This window comes from Athene cunicularia (assembly GCF_003259725.1).
Source record: "Athene cunicularia isolate RWA chromosome 20 unlocalized genomic scaffold, athCun1 chr20_part1, whole genome shotgun sequence".
Taxonomy (NCBI): Eukaryota; Metazoa; Chordata; class Aves; order Strigiformes; family Strigidae; genus Athene; species Athene cunicularia.
Genome location: NW_020799125.1, coordinates 12,547,927 through 12,568,611, shown reverse-complemented (window position 1 = coordinate 12,568,611; position 20,685 = coordinate 12,547,927). Strand labels below are relative to the sequence as shown.

The window sequence follows — 20,685 nt, the reverse complement described above, 5'->3', positions numbered from 1 at the left end:
CTGGAGAGGTGCAACATCACTCGCAGGGCTGGCAGAGTGGACCCTGAGGATGCTGCTGCCGCTGGCAGCCAGGAAGGCACCTGAAACTGGGGTGCTGCCCTGGTGGCAGCTCTGCTCTCTTCTGGAGAAGAGAGGAGGAAATCGGGAACCACTGCTGAGCTCTGCCCGGAGAAATCCCACTTGCTGGCAGCTGCTCTGGGGAGTGGAGCTGATGGATGGCCACGGGCTGCTGCCAGCACAGTGAGGGAGCAGAAAAACCACATCACTGTGCAGGCAGGACCGGGGGACTGATGGAACTGCTTTCACAGGCAGGAGCCTCCCTCAGTGCTGAGGCTGCCCTCCTTCCACCTCCTGCCCTTGCCGCAGCAGTATATCCCTCCTGCAGCATCCGCAGGTGTGCAGAGCCCTGACCCGCGCCGTGACCCAGGGGAGGAGAGGAGGGCTCTGATGCCGCTCCCAGATGCCTGTCCTGAGCCCCGGTACCATCCTGCCCATCCTAGACAAACCCAGCAGAGGAATAAAGAGCATCCTCTGCTGCTCCACAGTCAGACTTTCGTGCCAGCCCGTTGCTATGGAAACTCGCCTGCCGGAGCGGCTGCTAATTGAGATTCCCACAGTGCCACCCTGCCTCCCAGCCCTGCCCAACAGCCAGCGCTTGGCACACAGCGCAGGCAGCCCCCCAGCCCCACATCCCCACCAGGCAAAGGGGAGCTCCGCCAGCCTGCAGGGTGCCCGGGGCTCCCACCTGGGCGATGTGGCACTTGAGCTCGGCACGCTCCATCTCCCAGGCAGCCTTAGCCTTGGTGAACTGCTGCTGCAGCTCGCTGGCACCGCGCCGCTCCTCCCGCAGCTCCGTGCACAACTCCTTCAGGGTCACCTTCATGTCCGCCAGTGTCTTGATGCACTCGTTGGGCTGCCAGGGGATTGGGGGTGAGCGGAGGTATCAGGAGTGACCAAAGGGAGCTGGGGCTCCGCGCTGGAGGGGACTCAACGGGGTGGCACCCCATGGGAGCTGCCATCTCTGCATCCCATCGCCACAGGCTGCCCACTCTCGGGGTGAGGGACAGGGGGTACCACCAGGGCAGGGGACCAGCCCTGGGGGGGACATGCCAGCAAGGAGCACCCTCTCCCAGCAATGCACCCCGAGAGAAGCCACCACGCCAAGCCACGCAGCTGCAGAGGGGGCTGATCCTGCCCATTCCCTGCACTTGTGGGGCCCCTGCTCACCGTGTTGGGGGTCCAGGCATCACCAGCACATGTCTTGTTGTCTGCCTGCTGCTGTGGGGCGAGCTCCTCCTCCTCCAGCAGCAGGTACAGCTCCTTCATGCTATTCACCTGCAGGAGACACCAAAGCTGGGGAAATGAGGGGACCCACAGCCCACGGCCAGGGATGGGGGACACCCGAGCAGTCCCAAGTGGAACATGTAGGCACAAGGAACAGCCCTGGGGATGCCTGACAGCGTGGTCCCCCCTCCACTGCAGCAGAGGAGGGAGCCCCTCAGCCCACAGTACCTCCAAAAAGTCCTCGCCCTCACTGTGCACCATCTTGCCCTGGCGCCAGAGCTTGAGGAACCACTTGAGCTTCATGAAGAGCAGGAGGAAGCTCTGCCTAAACTGCTGTGACTCCTGCACCAGCAGGTTCTTCTCCTGGCTCCAGAACTTCTGCTCCAGCCGCCTCTGCAGGTTCAGGCTCTGCAGCTCGAACTCCCGCCGCAGCAGTGCTTTCTGGTGGTCCTCCTTCAGCTGTGGAGAGATGTGTGGGCTCCAAGACAGGGGCTGGCAGCAGTGATGTGGTGCTTCCACGCTAGGGTCTGGGTTGAGCCTGGTGCCAGTTTATTTAACACCCCTGGGGAGCTGCAATGCCCTGGCAGCATGCTGGGGACGCTGGGGCCATCCAGGCATTGCCATGGGTGGAAGCCCTGAGCAGCTGCATGCCCATGTGCAAGGAGGATTGTGCTCAGCCCCTGTGCACCTTGAAGATGGGACATGCTGTGTGTGGTCCCAGGTGACACCCGGGTCCTCAGGAGAGTCACCATCCTGGTGGCACAGCCATGGGCATGGGGACACGTTTGCCAGGGATCGGGGCTGCTGCCTACTCACCTGGCAGATCTTCTGTGAGAAGTTGTCCACCTCGTCCTTCCTCAGCTGCCTCTCCTGTGAGAGCTGCTCCTGCAGTCCCCGCAGGCTCTCGTTGGCCTCCGACAGCACCAGCTGCAGCTCCTTCATCTGCAATGGCCCGGGGAGGGGATGGGGACCGTGGGCTGCGCATGGCTGCGCCTCCCCGTGTCTCTTCCCGAGGGGGCTCTGCAGCTTCCCTTGTCCCTGGCTCTCAGGAGGGAGAGCCCCATCCCCACAGCCCTGTCCCCAACCCCACTGGCCAAGGGGACACGGCTCCCTGCCTGTGTCATACCTCGGTGGCGTAGGAGTCATTCTCCTCAGGCCGGCAGGTTTTGTAGCTCCGGGGATGCGTGGGGTCCATGTCCTTGGTGTGGGGGATACGGTAAGGATCGGTGTCCCTAAAATCAGGCTGCTGCATGCGTGGGCAAGTTAATGAGAACAAACCAAAAGAGCGGGAAGAAAAAAAAGCCAGAAAACAAAACAATGGGTCTCCGAAACAGTAAGGAACTACAAGACAACAAAAAGGATGAGGAGGAGAAGGAGCTTCATCACCATGGCGGGAGACAATGCAGAAACCAAAAGGAAACACAGGATGAGGAGACACGTGGCCTGGATTGTTTGGGGAAAGGGGAAAAAAGAGAGAAAGAGGGAAAAAATGTGCAAACACCAGTTACGGTGCCATGCAGTGACTGGGGGAGACTGGGACCTGGGGCTGGTGGGATCACATGCAGAAAAATAGGACTCTGAACAAGCGAGTGTGCTCCAGAGAGGGGCTTGTGCCCACAGCCCCAACCACCACTGACATCCCTGGTCCCTGGCATGACCTGGGCCCCTGGAGAGGAGGAGGGTGGCAGGGCATGCGCTGCTTTCCACTGCTCCAAAGGTTCTCTCCATTGGATACAGATTTGCCCTGGGGCCTTTGCTCTCCAAATTACCCTGCCTGGGTACCACTGGGGACTGAGGCTTCTCACAACCGGGGTCCCTGCAATTTGGGCTGCTTTCAGGAGGCTGCAGGCTGCTCTTCTGCCACCCAGTTCATCTCCAATAAGAAGGAGTTTCCAAGCTGGGGATGCTTGGCCAAGCTGGGGGAGAGCAGCTGAATTGCTGACCCCTGCTAAGGTGGGATCACACCCAAGGGCCCCTGGCCATGGGCAGGGCAGCCTCGGCACGACCAGCCCATGCTGGGATGCGCCAGGATGCTCACAACCTCCTGCCCTGGGCACACTGTTGGAGCAGAGTCCTACCTTGTCCCCGGTGCCACTGGCATGCAGCAAGGTGTTAGTGTGGGGTTTGCTCTGGAGAGGCAGGAGGGAGGTTACGTGGGGGATTGGGGTTTGCGCTGTTTAAAGCGGGCGGAAACAGGGCAGCAAATAAAGCGGCAGCTGCTGCGGGGGATGTGGGAAGAAGCCCGTACCTGGAAGTCGGAGGCATGCTCCTTTTGCAGCCCTTCTTTGGTGGCGTCATGGCTGCTGGGGCTGGAGAAGGGGAAAGAGTCTGTGTGCTCCTTGAGGCCGCCAGTGAGGTGGTCCACCTTCCTCGCGAAGCAGCCCAGGTCCTGCTGGAGTACGCCCAGCCGCATGAGGAGCACATTCATCAGCTTGGCATCGCTGGGGCTCTCGCCACCACTACCCACCGCCTCACCCAGCAGCCCCCCCACGCACTCGTTGTCCAAGCAAGCCTTCAGCCCAGAGGTGAAGCCATTGGCATCCGAAATCAAGACATCGATCGCTTTGCTGACGAGCGCCGCCTGGTCTCGGATGCCCTGCAAGGTCTCCAGGTCCTTGGGCTTAAGCAGCTTGGCAGGACCATCAGGCACCTTCCCACCACCAGGCACCCTGTCCTGACTGTCGGCTTCGCTGCTGCCCATCCCATCCCTCCAGCCGGTGGTTGGGATGCACTGGGCCGAGTCACCGGCCTCGGCATCAGTCTCCAGCATGGGCCGGGTGGTCTGGCAGGAGGCCAGGTCGCAGCGCTGGAGGTTGGAGAGCAGCACACGGTTCTCATACTGCAGCTTCTTCACCTTGCCACTCAGCTCGCTGATCTGCACCTTGGCCGTGGCCAGCTCTTCCTGCGAGGGCTCGCTGACCACTGAGCAGCTGTCCTCTGACAGCGTCACGTCCAGCTCGTGGTCTGACTTGTACTTGGTAAGCTCATTCAGGAGGAGCTTGTTCTGGTCCTCCAGCTCCAGCAGTGAGCGCCTCAGCAGCTCGGCCTCCTCCTCCACGAACTGCAGGTGCCGACGCAGCTCCGCCACCGTGTCCCCTGCATCCCCGCAGCCCGAGATGCCCGCCAGGAACCGCACGTCCTGCCCGGGCAAGTCTCTGTCCCCCTGGCCCTTCATGTCGTCCATCTCTGCCCGCAGCCCACGGTTTTCCACCTCCAGCTCCACTATCCTCCGGCTGAGGATGTTGGCTTCCTCCTCCACCAGCTTGAGGTGGACCTTCAGCTCGGCCTCGCGGGAATGGGGAGAGTCGGCCAGCTCCTCCACAGAGAGGGAGCTGTCGAGGTCCCCGTACAGGGACCGGTACTTCAGCAGCTCCTCCTTCATGCTGTCGTTCTCCTTGGCCAGTTTGGTCAGCTTCTTGCACATCAGGGCTGACTCCTCCTTGGCAAAATGCAGCTGGCACTTCAGGTCCGCACTGTCCTCCTGGGAACCGAGGGGGCACGGGCGTTAGAAATGTGCTCCCAGCTGCCACGGTGGCTCTGAGCAAGCCCCGGGGACGTGCTACCTACCCACCCATCCCTGTGAGCCCGGGGGAGCTGCATGCCCCGCTCACGAGGGGGAAAAATAATGAGATCCATCCTGAAGGCTTTCAGGGAGAGCCCAGAGACAGGGCAGGATGCCCAGGCAAGGAGACTCATGGCTCTGGCCCCAGGAAGGACATCAAGTGCTGCCGGGTATGCAGGGCCTGAGCCCAGCCCCGCTGCAGCCAATCCACCATGGGCAGGAGAGGGAGGGAAAGCTCTCAGACTCCACAGAGCAAAATAGAAGCCAGCAACAAGGTTTCCTCCTGAAAGCTGGCAAACGCTGAAACAACTAGTGCTGCTGCCTCTGCACCCCCCCCACCCGGGCTCTGCTCCTCCCGCTCAGCCCCAAACGCTCCATCACGGGGTGGAGAAGTGCTGGTTTTGTCTGGAAACCTCCCAAAGTCCCAGCACTTGCCCAGCACCAATCCTTGTTGCCACCACCTTGCCAGAGGACAGAAAACACAGGCAAACCCCCCACATCAGCCTGCTGATCACTTCCCAAGCCCCTGTGCTTCTTGGGGCTGTTTCTCCATGTGTTTTTTTTTAAAATTTAACAGCTAGGATCTCGGCTATTTGCCCAGGCAGACTGTTTCTCTGCTTTCAAAAGCTTTTTGGATGGAGGACCAGGATTTCCTGACGTCCAGCTCACAGTTTCCCGTGCCGTGGGGTCACTCGAGTGCTCCGAGCTCTGACCGCCAGGAGGGGACCTGCCGGGCTGTGACCTTGGCCCCATGACACCCGCTGGAGCCCTGGGTGGGTGCTGGAGGTGGTCGAGCCCTTTGGCTGGGTGGCTACTGGCCCCGGCAGCCCTCTGCCTGGCTGAACTCATCCCCTCTCCTGTTTCCTTGGCTGGTAAAAACCAACTGTCCCCCATTTTGTGTGCTCCTGGCCCCCCAGCCCCCCAGCTGTGCCCATGCTCACAAACCCCAAATCCTGCAGCAGCTATTTACTCTGCAAACTTCACAGGCTGCTCATATAGAGGCCAGGGGTGATGGGGGGAGGTCCCATGAGTTTGGGATGATGTTTTATACCCCAAACACCCTGCTGTGAGCACAGGAACCACCCTGCTGCTCTTCCATGCTCATGCACAGACACAGCCTCACTAAGGCCAGTAAAGCTGTGCCCCCCCTAATTAGTCGCAAAGATTAGGGGAGGGCTGGCGCAGGCCGCTCTCCCCGGCGGGGCAGACATGACCTCAGTTCCTGTTTTTCTAGGGAAAAAAAAAAGCAGCAGCCCGGTGTGTCCCTCTGCCCCTTGGCATTGCTGGAGGGACACACATGTCCCCAAGACCACTTCGAGTGCTCCTGGGGTCTGGGGCAGAGCTCAGGATTGACTCTGTCCCCCCCTGGTCCATTTTCAGTGAGTGCTGATTCTCGCCCACCGCAGCCGGGCAGGAAAGGGGCCCAGGAAGCCACTGATGAGTCATGAGCATCTGTGCCCGCAGGGCCACTGGGCCACAGCTGCTCTGGAGAAGAAGCACCGTGGGCAGAGGGAGGCAGGGGGCCACGTCCAGGGGCATTTGCACTCGAGGAAGCTCAGGGTTTGCTTTCCATCACCGGCTCCTTCCCCGAGCATCGGTTCCACTGCAGAGCTGGGGCCGCATCCAGCCCCACATCTCCAGGCTGAGGGGCCTTGGCTCCGCGGGGGTGTGGGAAGCAGATGGGGGAGTTTTACTGCAGCCCAGTCTGGGGTTTGTTTCCTGCCCCGGAAGGAGGCAGGGGAGGGGCTGTATTTCAGTTTTGGAAGGGGGTGACAAAGCGGTTCCCAGACAGCTCCCTTGGCTTGAGGTGCAGCTGGGTGTAGGTGCAAAGCTATGGCCTGCTCTTTGGGGAAATGGGGGGCAGGACTCTGGGACCATCAGCTGGCCTGAAAGGGCTCTTAAGGATGAAGTTAAAAGTAAATTATAAATAAAAGACCAAAAGGGAAAGTCTTTGAGGGCCTGGGGATCTCCATCGCATGACTGCACAGAGTGGGTTGTGCTAGCAATGACACAGGTCACCCAGAAACCCTCGGGGTGCAGAGGGTCCCCACTGTGAGATGCTCTCAGCAGCATGTGGCAGGAGTGGCTTTACAGGGTCTCTCTCCCTGCCCCAGCTTTGGGGGAGCAGAACTACTTCCCAAAATAAACCTTTCAGGTCTTCCACCTTTGAAAGAGGATTTTTCCAGTATTAATACACTTGCATTCCTGCAACAGCAGCTCTGCCACTCCGAGCCGTGGTAACAGCATTAGCAAGTCACAGCAGCTCAGCCCAACAGCAAGTGACAGCTGAAATCCTGCTGCCGCCGGCAAATCCCCCCTCGCCTGTGCTGCCCCAGCAGCCTGGCATGGGGCAGGGACAGCGCAGCCTCGAGCTGATCCCCACAGGGACCCTCAGCTCCCCAAACCCCACGGGGCTCCCGGGCCACCCTTGAGGACAGCCACTGGCACAGGCAGGAGGGTCCCAGGCTGTAACAGCCACAACACAAGAGAAGAAGCAGCTTTGCAATGTAAAAGCCAAAGTCAATGGAAAGGGTTAAAGCCACCCGCTGGCCACTGATGCTCCATTGATAAATGAGACAAGGGAGGGGTTGAGGACAATGAGGATGGCCCAGCACATAAATCCCTCCCTTATGCAGGGTCTCTGAAAGGCAGAACAGCCCTGCAAGGGAGGGGATAGCACTGCCATGACCAGATTTACTTCTGGGCCAGGCATAGACTCCAGCTGGCACCATGACCTGGGGTGCTGGTGGGTCACCGTGGCATGCCCCAGACACACTGGCGCTGATACCTGCACAGACGGTTTCTTCTCAGTCTTCCCGATGGAGCGAGACCCCCGCTTCTTCAGGGAATTCTGCAGAGAGAAGAGAGAGCTGTGACCCACAGTGATGGCACAGCACCCCTGCATGGACAGACAGACCCAGCGTGGGTGGGCATCGATGCTGACTTCTCCAGCCACTTGTGAACCCTATAAAAACACCAGAACCCCAGTGGGCTGAGGCCCTTTGCTTTCGGGGAGATGGGCTGGCAAGCACTGTATCATGAGGTTTGGCTAGAAATTCCCCCTGCAGGCAAGTGAGCAGTGAGAGAGTAGGATCGAGCAGGAAATGAGCCGTGGAGAGGCTGAGTCACGGTTCTGTCAGGCTGGATGGAGCAGGGAATCCAACCCCCAGGCAAAGGGATGGCTCTCAGAGCATCCCAGTGTGGGAGCAGTAAAATGATGACGTTCCCCATTGCCTCTTCCCCAAGCAAGGGAAACATCCTGGTTTCTCAGCCATGGGGAGAGCTCCTCAGCAGGACGATGCTGGCTGTGCCCTTGGGGTCTCTGGGGACACAAGAGACGACCCCCAGGCTAGCGAGGACAGCTGGGAGACAGGGAGGCCAGACAGAGCCATAAGGGAGACTGGAAGGGGGTAAAAAAGCAGGTACCCAGAGCAGGGCCAGTGTTCTGGGAAGGGGAGCTGGGGGTTTCCTTCAGGAACACCCAGGCAGCCCCCCATGAGCTGATCCATGTGGCCGCCCTGGACCTATTTCCAAGCTGGCGCTGAGGCCCAGCAGCCAAAGAAAGCAGCTGTGAAATGTAAGCTGCGCCTGTGCCAAGGTGCCGGGCTCCAGGCTTTCCTATTAAGGCCACGACCATCGTGGGAGCTGCTGCTGCTGCAGAGCCTCTCCCGGGGGCTGGCTGTGCCACGTCGGCATCTCTCACCCCCACTGCGCTGGGGACCGGGGCTGGCGAAGGGCATCACCTGGCCCCAGGCACAGCACCCTGGGGCCAGACAGCAGCTGTCATCGCTCCACCCTGGGCACAGCCCTTGGGGTGGCCGTGCCTAAGGGGCTCGTCATGGCCAGGCTCGATGTAGCAGGCTTGGCATGGGGTACCCGGACCGGTCCCACTCTTCTCCTCTGCCCCAGGAGATGCCACAGAGGGGTAGAGCCAGAGGGGCAAACGCATGCGCCTTTCTGTTCTGCCCATCCAGACAATTATCCAATTATGGGAGAAACCCTTGGAAGGGAGAAATAATCATCCCTGAGGGGTGAGCCCAGCCCTGCACAGCCTCCGCTCCATGCAGTCGGTTTGGCTGCTAACAAGCTCTGCCATGCTCTGTGCCCTCCAGCGGGAGGGAGGAGGCGGAGGAGGGCTGTTAACTCACTGTTTGTCTAATTAGCGCTCTGCAATCAGAGAGTAACCCCAATGCCCTTGCTAGCCTGGGGACACGCCATCCCCAGGCTCAGGGAGCTGTGCTCCAAGCTGTACCAGGTCTCCTGCCAGCAGGCAGTGTCCCCTCTGGGCTCAGGCAGCTGCAGAGAGGGGCTGTATCCTGCCCCACACTCTTTTGCCAGGGCAAGGCAGCAGCTGGCGCTCAGGTCTCCCTGCGCACTGACCACGCAACCATTTTCTCTGCCTGTTTTTCAAGCGTGAGAGCTCAGCTCCCGCTGCTGCCATTTGTTATTCAGTGCGCACTCGCTGGCTGCAGGGAAACCCATTTCACGCCTGTTAGCGGAGGCTGTGCAGCAGAGGGACAAGACACTCCACCTGGGGTGACGCTGCTCCATGCCACCCCACGAGAAGGTGGCTGCAGAGGGGACGGGTGCAACTGCAGCCGTGTCCTGCTGCTCGCCAGGAGCTGGCCCCAGCGTTAACTGGAGCTGGCTGTGGACACGCCGAGCTGTGTGCTGGCTCCCTGCCCTGCCATGCAGGGGAGCATGGCTGGGGACAGAGACAGACCTCCCTGCGCTGTGTCCCCGTCCTCGGTGGGAGCAGGGCCCAAGCTCTGCCATGGCACATCCCCCCCCTGTGCTGCCCTGACGGCTCAGTCAGTGATGCTTCCCGAGGCTCCCTGGGGACTAGAGGCATCCTGGGCAGTAGGGAAGTGGGTTACAAGTGCTGCGATAGATCACAAACTCATGCTGTCACCAGGATGCCTTTCTTGTCACCGAGGATGACAGTGGTCCTGGCCAGGAGCTAGTCCCAAACCCAGCATGGCCCAGAGCACCCTGGACCTGTGTGTCTGGGTACACACATGGCACACGGCTTCCACAGATGGGATTGTGCTCTGCAGCACCGCCAAGACACAGCCGGGACATCACGGCCACGCAGACCCACAGCTCAGCCCACTTCAAACTAGCAGCATGCACTCAGGATACGGCCAGCACCGAGCACTGTGACAGGGACCCCACACATCCCACAAAGCTTTCGCCAGTGGGAGTTGGGCACGGCCCAGGTGGCTGGGCTGAGCCAGTGGCTGAGAACACATAAAGCAGTTCTAGTGCAGGGGGCATGTCACGTGTGAGGTCCCATAGCCCCCTTGGGATGGGGTAGAGCCACGCTGTGCTCACAGGGTGGGATGAATCACGCCTCGCCAAGGGCAGGCACTGCTCGGGTTTCACAAGCATTTGCAGCATGGTTTGGGTTTCAGCAGTGTGAACAGGGATGGGGGATCCTGTGGTGCAAGGACAGGACACCTGCTACGGGCAAAGCCTTGGGACGCCTCCCGATTCCCCCTCACCTCTCGGAGCTTGTCCATCTCATTCTGCACCACCTGCTTGGCCAGCTCTGTCTCAATGAGCCGCTGGCGCAGGTCCTCGTTCTCCTCCTCCAACCTGATTCTCTTCTTCTCCACTGCCTCCAGCTCATTGTGGAGCCGCACAGAGACGTCCTTGGCCACCTGGGGACACAACGGGGCTGTCATCAGGCTGGGTGCGGTGCATGTGGGCGCAGTGCCTGGGCACCTACCGTCCTCATGCAGAGATCACCGGGCTGTTATAGAGGCCCTTTAGAGCAGACACCATACTGGGTGACACCCTGGCCCCTGTGTGTGTCCCCTCAACGGTTGCAAGACTGCACAGTGTCCCCAGTCCCTGGCCAAACCTTGCCTTCCCCAACTCTAACACAATGCTGCAGGATGCTTGTCACCTCTTCATACATTTTTCCCACACCATGAGGCTGGAAAAGCCCCCCTGAGGCTCGAAAAGCCAGTGAGCAGCACCAGAGCAGGCAGCCTCTCACTGCAGGCAGCAGCTGTGCTGGCTGGGAGAAAGGCGAGATGCTGCATCACATTACAGCAAAAAAGGCAGCTGCCCCCGGGGTGAAGAGTGTCTCTGTCCATCCTAGGCATGGCCTTGGAGCCCCCCTCTCCAGATCCTTGCATGGGAACAGCCCCTGGCATAAAGGGAGCTTAACAGCATGAAGCCTCAGCTCCTGCACCTGCATAAAAGGGAAAAATTGTCCCCAGTCCTCCTGGTCCCCTGCCCAGCCCCAGGGTATCAGTGCTGTGGAGGCAGCAGCAAGCCCCGCTGCAGGGCTGGGGGGCTCAGGCCATGGTGTTGGGCTGTGCTGTCTTTCCCAGGGAAAGGAAGATGCTGGAGGGGGGCATTTTTTGCAGCAGCACCCCAAGCTGTGGCTGCCAGGCAGTTTGGGTAGGGGCCTGGGCTGCTGGCAAGGACAGACAGGGCAAGGTGGGTTCACAGCCCTGCACTTGTGGCACATCTCAGCTCTGGGATCAGCTGTTTTCTGCTCAAAAAACGTTACGTTAACTCCTCGAGCTGTTGCCCATCCCCCCTGAGCCATCCCTGGCTGCCACCGCACCCACTCCTGGCAGCCACCGTGTCAGCAAGAGCCCGTCAGCAAGAGCCCTCAGCAAACACTCACCGGCACCGGTGGCTCCTCGAGGGCCAGCGGCTGGCGGGGGGCCAGGCAATGTCACCCCACAGAAATCCCCTTGTCCCTGCCCCAGCCCGCCTGCCACAATGCCTGGGGCTCTGCAAGGTTTCCCTGAGGGCCGAGAGGAGCGGCTCCCAGGTCCCCAGGGTCCTGGTCCCCATGCTCCCTCTCCCTGCCCACTCGTGTGGCTCCAGCCCATGGCAGTGGCCCCGTCCTGTCCCCATCGGTGCAGGATAAGGGAGCTTGATTCTGGGGCACACGGTCAGGCTGGGATCCAGCCTGCACAGGATGAACCTCACATATAGCACTGTGAGACTCCCATCCTCAGTCAATACTGGCCCACTCCACCCCCAGGATCACCCCAAAACACCTGTGAGCTGAAAGCACTGCTCCCCACTTCTCCCATCACCACCACTAGTGGGGAATCGTGATGCCCCCATTAATGACCCCATAAACAGCACAACTCCACAGAGCTCCCTGCACCCCAACCACCCACCTCACCAGCAACCCTGTCCACCAAAAACCACTTTGGGGGACCTGGGGACTGTCAGGAGGAGATGTCATGCTCCCAGCCTCACCTTGACGTCCTGCTCGAGGCTGTGGATGAGCTCACCATCCACCTGGCCTGTCTGTGCCACGCGCAGGCTGCGGCGCTCGGCCTTGCGCAGCCGGTACTGCAGGATGCGGCAGGTCTTGCTGGCCTGGTCCAGCTGCTGCCGGAGCTCCTGCAGCTGGTAGACGTCCTCCTCCATGTAGACATCCCTCATCTCCAGCATCTCGGCACGCAGCTCCTCAATCTCATCCTGCAGGGAGAGGAGCATTAGAGGGAACAGACCCCCCAGATTGCTTTTCTCTTTTCTCCCCCTGGGACACCTCCTTACCATAGCTCCCCTGCCCTCCTCCATCCCATGAGCCATTTTCACAGACTTCAAACCCCCTGGGTCAAGCCCCATCCTTGCAGGAAAAGGGCTCAGAGTCAGCTGGGCACCATCACCCACTGCTGAGCCAGCCGCCTGGGGAGGGGGGGACAGCCAACATGGGCGCCTATAAATATTTGCGGTAAAAGAAAGAGGAAGGTGGGGGAGGGAGTGGAGCTGCAGGAGCAGCACAGGCAGCAGCCGCGGCGAGAAAAATGTAGGTCGTCTTTGGAAAAGATGTGTCAGGGAGGCAGGCGAGGGAAGGAGGAGATGGCAGGCAAAGACAGGGAAGGCAACGCAGGGACATGAGCAAGATGCCACCAGTGCTGGGGATCAGGGGCTGCCCCTTGTTTTGCCACCAAGCAGCAATTGTTGAGCTGGGTCCCCCCTTCTACCCCCTCCTGGTCTTATCAGCTCTCAGGGTGACAAATGTCCCTGCTCAGCAGAGCCTCTGTCGTGGGGCTGAATCGTCACTGTCACAGCAGGGCCAGGGGTGACATCCTGCTGGCACCAGCGGCAACACAAAGCCTCCTCCACAACTGCTGTGGGATCCCCTGCAACAGCCACAGCCCCAGTGCCACCTCTCCATCCAGCAGAGAGCTATGGCACCGGTGATGCTCAGAGACCGTCCCCTCTAGTCCCTGGGGACCCACACAGGCGGCGCTGCCCAAATCTCTTTTCACATCCCCACAAGTATAATCTCAACTCAAATCTTCCAAGCAAATGCTCCAGCCGTTGCACCGGCTGTTCTCCTCAACAAGACCTGGTGGACCTGGCACGCTCCTGGGAGGGGATCAAGCAGCTGTTTTCCTGCCAAAACGCCCCCCCCCCCTTCCATCGCTGCAACTGCCACTTGCGAGGTGAGGGGCTCATGCTGCTGCCTTGCACGGCGGCACAGCCCAGGGAGGGACGAGATGAGGACCAGGCACAGGCAATGGGGAGGCACATCCCCCATTCACTCCAAGCAGAAGGGGACAGGATCCCTCTGCCCCCGACACCACCCGTCACAGTGACCCACAGCCTGGGACAGCAGCACCGTGCTGGCTCTGCCAGGCGCTGGCACACTCACCGCCACACTCGCCCGGCCCGGACAAAGCCCCAGCTGCAAGAATTCCCCCGAAAGGCGAAGCTGAGCCCGGGGAGGGGGGGCGGCAGCTGTGGGGACAAGTCACAGTCGCTCACTGTTGGCTTTAAACACTACATGACAAATAAGGAACGTCAATTAGACAATCCCGGATTATCTCCCAGCCCAGGCTGCTGGAGGCTGGTGGCACCACAGCCACCAGTGTCCTGCTGCCCTTCGCTGCTCTGCTTCATGCTGGGGGGTCCTGAGCACAAGAGCTGGGCAGAAACAGCCCCGAGGCACAGAGATGGGCAGCGGGGTGTCACAGGGACACCTGGCTGAGCTGCTCCAGGGACAGCCAGAGACTGTCCCGTGAAGAGGCATCACTGCAGGCACATTTCAGAAACACCCCCCAACACCTCAGTTATGAAACCCCCAGGGATGAACCGCACGTGCTGCTGGCCAGCCCCGGCATCATCTGTGATGCACCATGGGGTGATGAACCTGATGGAAACCCACCGCCAGCACTGCCCACCCCACACGGCAGTGCCACAGCCATGGGGACACCAGCAAAACTCCTGCAAGCCAAACCAGCCCGGGGAGCTGGTTTATGGGATCTAGTCCTTGGGAGCTTTCATGGGAAAAAATGCATTATGCATTGCAGGTGAGCAGGCACTCTGCAAAGGGGTGGTGGAAAACAACTTTTCACCACCAAATTCATATGAATCGTGGCTTGAATAGAATTACAAAGAAATAAAGGGATGCCTGCATCCTGCTCCAGCGCTCACCACACCAGCTCCCGTTTGCCATGTGGCAGCAAGCAGCCAGGCAGGGCAGGGAGCCGGGACCTTGGAGAAAACCCAACCAAACCTTACATTTGCTGGAAGGAAGCCTGGGCTTGCCATGCTAAGAGCTCCTGCTTGTTTATACCTTGGGTTGTAGCAACCCTTAGTTTAAGGGGAGGCCATGTCCAGCACGAGCTGCTGCCTGGGCAAGGCCTGGTGGCACTGCCCTGAGCTGCTCCTTCGCAGGGTGCTCCCCCGGGGAGCAGGGCTGGGGGAGGGTTGCAGCAGGGCTGGCACTGGGGAGGGGCCAAGAAAGTGGTGCCTCCCTTCGCTCCAGTAGCAGGAATCCACCCGCACCCTGTAAGGCCAATAAACCCTTTGAGTGGCCAAAGCCTGGAAGCTCTTGTCTCTCTGAGCTTGCCCCTCGGAGGCAAGCCGTGCCGCTAAGACATAATAACTGGATTAGGATCAGAGAGCAAAAAAAATGCCAGCAAACTGGAAGAGAGCTTAGGGCGGCAAACCTGACTGCCTCTGTGGCCAGACTGCGGGCAGAAGAGCCCCGCGGTGCCTGGAGGCAGCACACAGGGTGCATGGAGGCCCCCTGAGCACTTCGGGGGCCCGTGATGGCCACTGAACCTCACCCTTCGCATCTGCACCTTTTCTGGAGTTGATGCCCATCTTTGCAAATTCAAAGCAAAAAAGATCCAGTTAGATAAAGGGGAGAGCAGAGCCAGGAGCGGAGAGAAACATCCTAGAAACTTCCCAAATTCGGGGCTGGTGTTGTGAGCACGAAGCACCATAAGCAACCCTAAATAACAGGTGAAAAAGAGATAAGGTGGGCAACACTGAGGATGAGATAAATGACTTCCTTCCACCATGACCATACCCAAGGGCTGCTCTCCACCTCCATCCTCTGGGATTATCTGTTCATCTGCTGCTGCATCCCTGCTCACCCCATTTCTGTAACAGCAAAGTTTTCATGGGTTTTTATGCCAGAACTCACTTCTCTTGGAAAAGACACTGGGGATCTGCAGTGCACGGAGACTTTGCAATGCATAAGGGACAACAACGTGCACAAGCAAATACCCCACTTATCTTTGGAGGAGCCAGGCTACGCCTGATGGAGAAACCTGAGAGACAACATACACCTTCAAGCTTCACCGAGCAAACCTCAGAGACATTGTCTCTCCCTGGGGAGATTATTAAAAGAAACTAAGAAGCAGTAAGGTGGGATGCAAACTGCCTGGTTCCAGCTTAGAAAAAAAACCCATTCATTTTCTGAGCAGGAGAAGGTAACAGCTACAGCGGTGTCCATACATCTGCTTGCAGGACATCAGCTCCCCCAGGAAGGGCAAGACCTGGAAGGGGCTGAGTTTTAGAGTGATGGCTCTGAATGATGGCATGGCAGGAGGGGGACCAGTGGGGATGGCAGAGCACACCTCAAAATGCAGATGAAATCCCTCACAGGTTGTAGCAGCAGAGTTAAACCCTTGGACCTCCTGCCCAAGGGGAGTTACATACTGCTTTAAGCACCTCCAAGAATGCAGCAAGCTCAGACCAGACCAGGGGACTCGCGCTGTGCAGTGCTGGCAGCTCCTCAGCAGGATCCACTATCTTTTAGAAGCAGAAAGCACCAATGGATACAAAACAGGATCATGCAAATAATGACATGGCTGGCTGTTGTGCTGCTGACAGCACATACACCCTCAGCTTTGGCAGCCCCAGGCTCTGGGGCGCAGCCAAGCAGCAGCCGCCTGCCCGCGGGGGACAGGCAGCTCTCCAGGGCACACAGCCCTGCCTGCATTCACAGCCTCCATCCGCACCCCCAAACCTCAGCACAAGATGCTTAGGAGGAGAAAGGGTGGAAGCTGCCTGTAGGTTTTGCATCGATGCCTTTGTGCGGAGCTCAGGGCCGCGCTGGCAGCGGGTGTGCCTGCGGGAGAGCCTGCAATCCCCCGTGCAAAACCAGGGATTACCATCCAGGAGCAACAAGCACCGCTTCCTCTGAGATTACAGGACAAAAGCAGCAGCTTTCAATTAACTCTGAGCCCCCGCCAGACAGAAGAGGGAATTATGCTAGAATCTGCTAGGGAAAAAATAAAATCAGAGGGGATTTCTAAAAGAAATTGCCCCAGGTGCCTAGGCATGTTCCCTGCCAGCAAGGGGATCCCAGCAAATGCAGCTCACCCTGAGCCCAGGCTGGGGTGCAATGGGTCGAAGGATGGGTAAGGCACACCTGTGTGCCACACACAGGGGCTTCCTTGGATGCGTTAACAGCAGCTCTAGCCCAGCTCTGACAGTAAACATCAGCCATCCTTCCCTCCATGTCATGCTGGAGCTCGGTGCAGCAGCCTGCGCGCTGAACGCTGCCCCGGGCCAAGCACACCAGCTCCTGCTTGGCAGAGAGCACGGCACGTCAGCGAAGGAAAAATCAACATTTCTCAGCTTTACACCTGCCCCCATAAATTAACAGGCAAACAGCTGGGGGATCTCTGCAGCCCAACCCATGTCGTGCAGCAATCCCAAAAGGCAAGAGACTGCAAAGGCCCAGGGTGGCTGCTGGTGGGGTGACACACGGCAGAGCCCTGTGCCCCGGCTCTGCCTGCGGTTACCGGACCCCCAGGCACGGTCCCTGCCCGGGGCTGGGCAGGATCTGAGCAGCAGCAGAGCTGGTACCCAGTGCCAACCAGGATGCCCCAACGCAACCTCCAGGTCCCCTACGCAGCCCCCAGTGCCCCTGCAGGATGCTCTCAGAGAGCCCTCACTGGTGGCATGCACCAGTCCCCAGCTGCCTTGGAGGAAACAAGGCACCCATCCACCCTATGTGTTTCTGCACAGAGCTGGAAAACATGCACAAACCCCGAGGGACGCAGGGCGACACGGGGCAAGCAGCAGGAGGGCACAGGCAGGACTGCACTGCCAGCGTTACGTGGCTTCCGCCTAAGCCCCTTCCCATGGAGAGGAGAGGGTTTGCAGGCATCCCCTCTCCTCGCTCCAAACCCTCTCCCGTGCCCACTCTTTGTCTGCCTTTCCCTCTACAGCTGCTGCCGTATCGCATCTCACATCTTCCAGCCCGCTGAGCAGGGCCAGGAGCTGCTCTCCATCGCACGGCTCAGCAACAGCGAGACGGGGTGAGGACACCCGAGATGCCTCCTCCCTTGCTGGGTTGCCAACCCGCAGGCGAGAAACAACCCTTTTTGGGGAAACGCTTGAAATAGCCCATAAATGGGGGGTCACAGCAGGTGCACACACCCAAGAGCAGGGACAAGAGGAGACACCAGCCTACCCGGTACACCCAGAGCAGGAGGAAGGCAGAGCCTTGCACAAATCTGCGTTGCAAAGAGAAATGGGTGAAGCGTACTTAAATATGTACATTTTATTATGGCAGCTGAGGAAAGATGCAACGTGAGTTGGCACTGCTACAGAGGGCTGCGATGTGCTCTGCTGGGAAGCTCCAAATTCCAGCGTGCATCACACGGGTGTAGTAGCACCACGCACGTCTGGCCCATGCCAAAACGCTGCCAGAACCCTCCCACCCACAAAACCCCTCGTTTCTCTTTAAAAACACACCAGGTTTTAGCTGGCTCTGATGAATAAATAAAAAACCCCACATTCATTTGCAGCAATTTGGGTGAGTCCTAGGAAATAAGTCACCTCTGATAAGTCTGATTCATCCATACGCAAGGGAGGGGAGTTGCCGAGGCCAGGGGCCACCTCCACAGGGTCCCTGCATGCTGCTCTCTGACCTGGGCTGCATGGCAGGGTGGGTGATGCTGACCACTTAGGTTAGGGCTTTATTTTTGTTGTAAGGCCTCAAATCCCCAAATTTTTAGCGGAGGTGACACAAGCCAACACACTGCTGCAGCCCAGCACAGCCTTCCACTCCCTGCTGGAGAAACAGGGCAAATCTTCCATCTTTTTTTGGAGCACAAGGGATGTGTGTGTCTGGCTGTGGCTTCTGCCCAGCTGGATCCAGGGTACCACTCTCGAGCCTCCTGCTCAAGTGTTGGGAGAACCTGCTCAAGTGTCAGGAGAAGCAAGCTGCAACACCAAAACATGGCTATAAGCAGGATGCACGTGCCAGGGAGGTGTGAGCAGAGGGACTCGTGCACTGCCATGAATGCACATAGAGGACGTTGTGGCGATGAAGGGAGGATGCCACCAGCATCCCCACAGCGCTTCTTGGTGCATACCTCTGGCAGCTCTCCACTCTCCCTGCTGCTCCTGGTCAGAGGATTTCGGTTGCCACCCCTCATGGCAGGTAAAATACTCACACCCCACACGCCTGCAGCTTCTCGGGAAGATCACGTGGAAATGGAGGAACCAATTGCTCAGTCTGCAGGAACAGCAGCGTTTGCACACGTGTTCTTGGAAACTAGAGGGGCCTCATCTGTATTTTTCCAGCTCTCAGTAAATCAAAGCCCTTAAGCTCTTGCTGCTAATTCTGGCAGGAGTTTGGGACACCAGCTGTGAACCAGGGCTTTGCTAATGGACAAAGGGCCTGATCGAGCATCTTTGAGCGCATCACCCAACACCTAGCTCCCACCTCCTAGCTATGAACCCGACGTATTTACAAACTTTGGCACCAGTGGTTGAGAGCTGGCCCAATTTCCAACCTGTGACATCCGAAGAGCAGCCGGCGAGACGCCGTACCTACCCCTGAGCCCCCCAGCAGGTGACTGCACAAGCATCTCATCCACAGCTCCACCCTGAAGAAGAACAGAGGGTGCAAAACGCCTGCAGTCCACTGGGCCATGGCACCTGGTGGGTGTCTGTGCCAAGGTGCATCAGGTTGATGTGTAATGGGAGGCAGAACGCTCTGTGCCCCTGTCCCCATGCAGCACATCTGCCCTGACTTCACCATGCACCCTGAACCTGGCAGCCACGCTGCACGCCCGGAAAAAGGCCCTGGGGAGCACAGGAAGCGGTGGAAAGATGGAAGGTGGAAAATCTCCCCTGGGTTTGGCAGTGTCAGCAGGCACAGAGGGCAGTGGTGAGCTCCCCATCCTGTGCCAGGCCGAGCTGTGCCCAACTGTGTGAGGTCAGGTCGTACCATATTGTGTCCCAGGATGCCAAACCAGGCTGAGCCAAACTGTGCCATGCTTAACCATGCCAAGCTGGGCTGAGCACAGCTGTGCCACGCTGAGCTGTGCCTTGCCTACCCATGCCAAGCTGGGGCCATGTTAGGCTTGGCCATGCTGCACCCGTCTATGCCATGCCAGGGCTGGCCATGCTCAGCTGGGTCATGCCAGGCTAAGCTGGCCCACACTGCACCAATGCGCGCCCTGTGCCAAAGCATGCCACGTTATGCTGAGCCAAGCAGTGCCCAGCCATACCACACCATGCTGGACCATGCCCAGCTGGGCCTTGCTGTGCTGAGACAGGCCAGGTCTTGGGCCCAGCCAGGACATGCTGTGCCAAGCTGAGCTTTGCTCTATGTCCAGTTGGGCCATGCCAGGCTTAGGCAAGCCGTGCCATACATCCAGCCGTGGCACACTGTGCTGAGCTTAGCCAAGCCCAGTCATAGCATGCCAATCCATCCCCAGCTGGGCCATGCTACACTGAGCTGAGCCCAGCTAAACCGTACCAGGCCATGTTCAGTGATGCTGTGCTGGGCTGAGCCATGCCAATCCCTGCACACATCCATGCCATGCTGTGCTGCCCAGCTGAGCCAGGCCAGGCTACGCTCAGTGATATCATGGTAGGCTGAGCCGAGTTGAGCTGTGCCCTACGCACAGCCATGCACAGGGATGCTGCGCTGTGCCACGCTGTACCTGGGGGTGCTGAGCTGTGCTATTGCCCAGGGATGCTGTGCCATACTGAGCCACTCCATGCCCAGGGATGCCGCACCGTGCCACGCCATGCCCTGGGATGCTGCGTTGTGTGCAGGGATGCTAATCCCTACTGACCCAGGGCCTGGGATGCCACACTGTGTCATGTTATTGCCCAGGGACGTTGTGTCACGCTGAGCCATGCCCAGGGATGCCACACCGTGACAACCCTTGTCCTGGAATGCTGCATTGTGCCCAGGGATGCTAAGCCATGCTGACCCTTGTCCTGGGATGCCACGCCGTGCCATGCTACAGCCAGGGATGCTGTGCCGTGCCGAGCCATGCCATGCCATGCCAGGGACGGTGAACGACTCTACGGCCAGGGATGCTGAGCCTTGCCAACACATGTGCTGGGTGCCACGCTGTGCCCCGCTACTGCCCCGGGATGCGGTGCCACGCCGAGCCGTGCCCGGGGATGCCACGCCGCTGTGCCCACCTTGAGATAGTCGTTCTCAGAGCGCAGGTCCTCCAGCTCACGGAGCAGCCCGTCGGTGCTGGCGTCCAGCAGCTCCTCGGTGAGGTCGGAGAAGGCGAGCGAGGTGCTGAGCTGCAGGCGGCTGCTGGCCATGGAGGCGGCCGAGGGCT

The 20,685-nt window shown here is 59.3% G+C and overlaps 1 protein-coding gene across 3 annotated transcripts in view; it reads right to left on the bottom strand.

Annotated features, from left to right (window-relative positions):
* Nucleotides 1-20,679, bottom strand: part of SOGA1 (suppressor of glucose, autophagy associated 1) — a 24,981-nt gene extending 4,302 nt beyond the window's left edge. The window contains exons 1-10 of one of the 3 annotated variants that reach the window (XM_026862059.1): nucleotides 20,537-20,679; nucleotides 12,083-12,307; nucleotides 10,351-10,509; nucleotides 7,635-7,697; nucleotides 3,533-4,765; nucleotides 2,411-2,530; nucleotides 2,101-2,226; nucleotides 1,513-1,743; nucleotides 1,228-1,335; nucleotides 746-913 (exon numbers count right to left, since the gene is read on the bottom strand). In XM_026862059.1, coding sequence (XP_026717860.1) covers nucleotides 746-913; nucleotides 1,228-1,335; nucleotides 1,513-1,743; nucleotides 2,101-2,226; nucleotides 2,411-2,530; nucleotides 3,533-4,765; nucleotides 7,635-7,697; nucleotides 10,351-10,509; nucleotides 12,083-12,307; nucleotides 20,537-20,668 — 2,565 coding nt within the window. In that variant the 5' untranslated portion in view covers nucleotides 20,669-20,679. Of the gene's footprint in view, nucleotides 1-745; nucleotides 914-1,227; nucleotides 1,336-1,512; nucleotides 1,744-2,100; nucleotides 2,227-2,410; nucleotides 2,531-3,532; nucleotides 4,766-7,634; nucleotides 7,698-10,350; nucleotides 10,510-12,082; nucleotides 12,308-12,385; nucleotides 12,427-20,536 lie in introns of those variants that run through there. The other 2 variants (XM_026862060.1, XM_026862061.1) reach the window with 2 other exon arrangements.
* Nucleotides 20,680-20,685: the final 6 nt, after the last annotated feature.